Raw genomic sequence first — 6,055 nt, forward strand, 5'->3', positions numbered from 1 at the left:
CGTCAACCCTTCCTTGCTTGTGAGTACTGTCTGAGGGACGTGTGTGCGAGGAGGTCGCGCGGTCACAAGAGGGCTGAGAAAGTGGGCTGAGCAGCAGCTCTAAAAGCGATCTCGGCCTTCATTAGGAGAACGGAGTGGCAGAAGCGATCACAGATTGACAATATAATGGCGGTAGAGAAGGACCTGATGTGTTGGGCATCAGGCGGCAGAGCCAGGGCGCCGTCCCCGAAGCCAGACCTGCTGCTGCGGGGGCGGCAGCACCGGCTTCCGCTCACGTGATGGCACACAGATCAGGGATGTGCCACTGCCAACAGAAAGAGACAGTGACAACACACTACGGCTGGACGCATAGGAGGCCACATGGCCAGCCCGCGGGCGGAGCGGTGCGCCCCATCCAAAGATCCGCCCACACTACACATGTACGCCCACACTATCAGCGAGTGTGGCTAGGTCAGGCAAGAGGGGCTGCATACCACCCACAATAATCTGGCACCCTGTTCGGTGCTTGCTATGTGAGTGGTGGGCAGTACACAGGGCTGATAATGTGCACGAGTGAGCATCGACGGGCCCGCAGGCGGCCTTGGAACACATACTCGTGGAGCAGGTGCAGGGGAGGCGTGCCGCGTGTTAGTGGGTTAGTAGAGGAGCACGGCACGCCTTCACCTCAGACGTGGCATCACGACGCAGCAGGAATATATATCCATATATATATACAAATATATATATGAGTTTCATGTGGCAAACGGCAGCCGTACACCAGGGCCTTCTCGGTCTCTACAACCAGTGTTCCTTCTGCAGGAGTGCGTCGCCGGGGGCAGAATCCCAAGCCAACACTCAGCAGAAGGAAGCACTCGTCAGAGATGACCGCACGTGGCGTGCATCAGGTTGGCAAACATTTAATGAAAACAGAAATCATTCAGTCTTGTGTAGCTGGGAATAGGCTGACAAAAGAGAATGCTCCGAGCATGACTGTGCCTAATGTGAGAGTGATGGAGGGTCATAGTACTATTGCCTTGGCCTGGTGGCCGCCAGATTGCCTGGGAATATCCGCTTCCAACACCCGTGGGCAGCCTCCCATTGATGGTTAAACTGTAAGGGCGTCCGGCACCCGGGAGTGCGGACGGCCCAGTACGGGTGTTGGGGCTCTCGGTGGGTGTCAGAGGGGCCGCCCACGGGTGTAAGAGGGGCCCCGGTGTACCGGCACCATACCTGCTGAACCGTGATGTCGCACGCTCTCGCCAGTTCCTCCTTGGCTTCCTCGCTCGGATAGGGATTGGATAAGTGGGAATAGAAGTAATCATTCAGGAGCTCAATGGCCTGTTTACTAAAGTTTCGTCTTCGTTTCCTGCAAGAAAGTGAACGAGAACGTTACGCTCTTTACCTGAGCCACTGTTATATTGGACTTCCGGGCCAATTCCTCCTTGGCCTCTTCACTAGGGTAGGGGTTACTTAGGTGCGAGTAAAAGTACTCGTTCAAAATCTCTGTAGCTTGTTTGGAAAAGTTGCGTCTTTTGCGCCTGAAAGAGAACAGCCATAAAAAAACACCTTGACCAAATAAAAAGCTAAGGGAAGGATAACAACGAACTACCAAAGCGCCACAACACCGTCCACCAAGCGTTACTCCGGCCCCGTCGCTGCCGCCGCGACCCCCCACCCGGCGCGCTCTCTGCCGCTGCCTGCGTCCTGGCGTGCAGGCGGTGGCACTTTGACCTTGACCCCGCGCCGCTTCTACATTCTACAGTGTTGAGAGCCGCCGGCGTGGAGGCGGCGGCGGCGGCAGCACGGGAGCCAGGGCTCATCAAGCTCTACACCCAGCGTAGTCCGCGAGTCAGTCATCACGTCTCCGTCACGCCAGCCAGCGGCACGTGGTGGTGTTCGCATGCCGGAGACCACCGGGTACACCGCACCCTGCCACACGTGCTCCGCCTCGCATACCTCGCCATCACCACACTTCGAGTCGGGCCAAACCGAAATGAGTCTACACTGAGAGGGACGTGTGGAGAAACCGCGGTATGAGGGGCGTGTCGGGGAGGGAGGGGCGCAGTGCGTAGTGCTGCCTCGGACGTGCCAGAAGACACACCTACTGCCTGAAGTAGAGGCGCCAGCAGGCATCGTCAACCCGGCCGGTCACCCCGCACTACACAAGGTCGCCCTCCGCCACCGCACGCTAGGTCTGGGTCACGAGGGGATGCAAGTTCCTGTCTAGTTTGAGTCGACTAGCAAGGGTACTAGTATTTGGTAGTTCGTTGTTGGAGTCGAGTGATGGTTGTGATGGGGAGTGATGGTGGGGGCAGTGTGGCAGTGGTGGTGGTGGCTATAGTGGCGGCAGAATGGTGGTGATGCTGGTGATGAAGAAAGTGTACCTGGTTGACTGTAATGCCACACCGACGTGCCAGGCCCTCTTTCTCCTCCTCAGAGGGGTACGGGTTTGACAGGTTGGAGTAGAAATATTCATTCAGAATTTCAGAGGCTTGCTTGCTGAAATTTCGACGACGTCTCCTGTAAATAACATGGTGATGAAACGTGACGACCTCGGAGAGTCTACCTCGGCGCCACAGTTGGGGCCTCAGTCCACCAGGAACAGGCCTCCCGCGAACAAAACATGAGTGACATTTGAAAGCACTTTCTGATCTTCATTCAGGTGCTCTGCTCCGCGAGTGGACCGAGGAAACCCGACTTGCGTGAAAGGAAAGCCATTCTGTTATCTACATATAATATACATTTCAAGTGTCAAAAGACCGCCAGCGACAAGTTCTTGTTGCGTGACTATCTGCCAGTCTTTAATCAATTTTCACTCTTCATCTGTTGTATCTTACGAACCGCCATGAACTTAATACGGTTAGCATAAAAAAGTAGCCCTATGTATTAAAACTGCAGTGGCAGTCAGGCATCAGAACTTGCACTGCCACTAAAAATACTCAGGCTAGGCGCCATTAAAATCCTCATATTCACCGTGAATTTACAAACTCAAATCCTACTTGTAACTCAAATCGCAAGAACTACTGTTTTAATTCAGAAAAAAATGTAATTGGAACACTCGGCACAAAAGCGGAAAGTGACTATCATGATAAGATCTAATCCTATTGCGAAGGAAACTGAAGATGTAAAACAAAATTGTGAGTACTTCTACCTGGTATTTCCCTCGCCATTCCCTCATTCACTCCCAATTCATTTTTCAGTCCATTCAATAAGCCGAAGGACGCACTTCCCGAACACTTCCTGCAGCCCAATTCCCGATAAGGTCCCTCCCAATAAGCATCCTTCAGGGACCCGCGGCACCGAAGGGTTCCGCCCGCGAGAGGCTGGGCGGATCGAGGGCGCAGGAGGCACCATGAATCAGGCCGTGATCACCGCGATGACGCCCGCTCTACAATAAAACACATGATGGCCGTATTGGTTTCCGCCAATCACTTGTCTCGCCCCCCGAGTCTCAATGACCAATCAGGGCCTTTCTGCATCGTTCAGCCGCGTCTTTGTGGCGGCGTGATTGGCACGGCCGCGGGGCATCTCAATAGAGACGACGGCGGCTGACAGAACCCGCGGCGGAAGGCGTCGCAGGCCCCGCCGAGGAGCGCCCGCCGTTAAAATACCGCGGCTCCGAGTCGTGACCCTCGTCACGCGGCCACGCACGCCCCGGTGTCCGAAACACTGTGGTGAATGTGCGAATACAAAGAGAAATGCGGATGTAGGGAGGCGCGGGCAGCAGTCGCGGTAAAGACTGTGGGTTTTATAAGGTGGTGTAGGAGGCCGTAAGCGAGGTTATGGCTCGTAACCCGCCGGACACTCTCGTAAACGGCCGCACAATACGCCCCCCGCTCAACCCCCTCCCTCCAGCGGAGTCCTGTCCGCAGCCGATCTCCCATACAATGGGCGCCTCTGTCTGACTCGCTCGCGCCAGGTGCTTCCTCCTTTGTGTCCCGCCCTCGCCGGCCGAGGGAAGTCCTCTCTAAGAGCACTTGCCGAGGCGAGTCCTGCGCGCCCTCGCCGGCCTCGGATCACCCTCCCCGTGCGCCGCGGATGAGGCCAAGCGACGCGATGTCCATTCGAATTAAGGAAGTGACGTCCTCACACTGGCCACCGCCGAGCATCACGCGAGCACGGCGCGTGCGGGCGTGGGTGAGCGAGGCGGCGGCGTGGGCGTGGGGAGGGCTGCCCGCCAGGATAAGGAGGTAGTTCCCATGCAGGGACGGCGCGGGGCAAATTACTCGGGTTAGGGTCATGGCTACTGCTAACTTACACAAATATTAAAGCCCTCTATATCCCCGCCGCGTGGGGGGCTAACCGCTCGTGCACACGCACTCAGACCTCCCCTCCTCCCTCCGCCAGTCCCTGCTCAGCGCCACGGCTCCCCTCGAGGACCAGCGAGAGGAGAGGAGCTCGAGGCCGAGGAACACGGGGCTCAACCTCGGACACAGACGAGGGTCGAGGCGCGACTCGAGCTTCACGTGATAGAGAGGACGCCCTCGAGCGGGTCCAACAGCGCGTCATCATGCTAATTATATCAGTTATATGCTGCGTCTGGCCACCCTAAAGGAACCGTAAAATCTTTAGTAGGTTATTAAATATGGAACAGAAACGTAAATTAAGCAGCCTTATGATTTTTTCCCGCGTTTAATGTGTCGTCCTCGCGAACCCGGAAACATAAGGGATTTTCGGAAGGCAGAACGGGCCTGAAGGGGCCAGCGAGGCCTGGGCGCGGGCGTCCCTCCGGAGCGCACCCGGCGCACACGCCCGCGAGGGAGCTGCGCTGATGGAGTTGTTTACGAGATGGTCCCAGGAGGGTCGGGGAGCGCCTCCGAGAGGACACTAATCATGGTTAATGGGAGTCAAAAGAGTGACGGGAGAGCTAGTGGCAGCTCTGCTCACACTTAATCCATCCAAGAAACCATGGAATGGGCAGTAAACCCAGCGTGGCTCCCCCTCTCCCTTACCCCTTCCCTCGCCCCCCCCCCTCTCTCTCTCTCTCTCTCTCTCTCTCTCTCTCTCTCACACACACACACACTCACACACTCTTAGCTCCCCAGACTCTCATAAGCACACGTTAGCGAATACGCTGATGGAAGCACTACGGGAAGGAGAGAAAAAGGATCGCTTTTGTGCCGGTGCCACTTCGACTCGAATTCATTACACTCTAGTCACTGTTACTCGCAAAGGCCGAACTGGGGCGGCCGTGAAGAACTCATCGTGTCTAAGGGTTGGCAACTGACTAGGAAAAGAAATAAAATAGACACGAGATCACCCCCTTCCCTTCCCATCCCTATCCCTCCCCATCCTCCCCACCCCATCCCTATCCCACCCCATAACCCCTCCCCCATCCCCTCCACCCCTCGGCGGGGCAGAATCGGGGAGCCCGTACCTGGCGTCGAGGAACCGCGAGCGCAGGATCATGACGGCCTCGCAGGTGGACTGCTTGAGCTGCATCTGTATGGACGAGAACTTCTTGTGGATGATCTGCACCATACGCTCGATCTCCTTGGGGGTGATGGGGCGGGTGCGAGACTGTTCCCGGAGCAGGTTCATCACGTGGGTCGTGAACTCGTTACACGCCTGCAAGACAAGAGGGGGGGGCGTCACACGGGGGGGCGTAGAAGGAGGACAATAATGATGATTGGTGATGATGATGGTGATGGTGGTGGTGATGGTGATGGTGGAGATGGTGATTGATGATGATTGGTGATGATGATGATTGGTGATGATGATGATTGGTGATGATTGCTGATGATGGTGATTGATGATGATGATAATTATGATGATTGATGGTGGTGATGATGATGATGACAATAACTATAATGATCAATGAAGAAAATAACACTAATAACATCAATGATGATGACGGTGATGATAATAAAAACAATAATAACACTAACAATATTGATGATGCTGATTATAACGATAATGATGATAATCATTGCATTAACAACAATAGCATTAATATCAACAACAATAACAACAACAATAATAATAATAGTAATAGTAGAATTCATTTATAATAATAGCATAATCAGCGTTAATAACGAGAACAACATCAACCACAACAAACAAGGGAGAGAATACT

General features: G+C 54.7%; 1 protein-coding gene across 1 annotated transcript in view; it reads right to left on the bottom strand.

Annotated features, from left to right (window-relative positions):
* LOC113805566 (homeobox protein extradenticle) overlaps window positions 1–5,550 on the bottom strand; it is a gene marked incomplete at both ends in the record, with an annotated part of 15,608 nt that extends 10,058 nt beyond the window's left edge. Inside the window, 2 exon segments of the mRNA XM_070119402.1 lie at window positions 1,382–1,517; window positions 5,357–5,550. Of these exon segments, the coding sequence (XP_069975503.1) occupies window positions 1,382–1,517; window positions 5,357–5,550 (330 nt within the window).
* Window positions 5,551–6,055: the final 505 nt, after the last annotated feature.

The sequence above is a fragment of the Penaeus vannamei genome, unplaced genomic scaffold (assembly GCF_042767895.1).
Source record: "Penaeus vannamei isolate JL-2024 unplaced genomic scaffold, ASM4276789v1 unanchor149, whole genome shotgun sequence".
Taxonomy (NCBI): domain Eukaryota; kingdom Metazoa; phylum Arthropoda; class Malacostraca; order Decapoda; family Penaeidae; genus Penaeus; species Penaeus vannamei.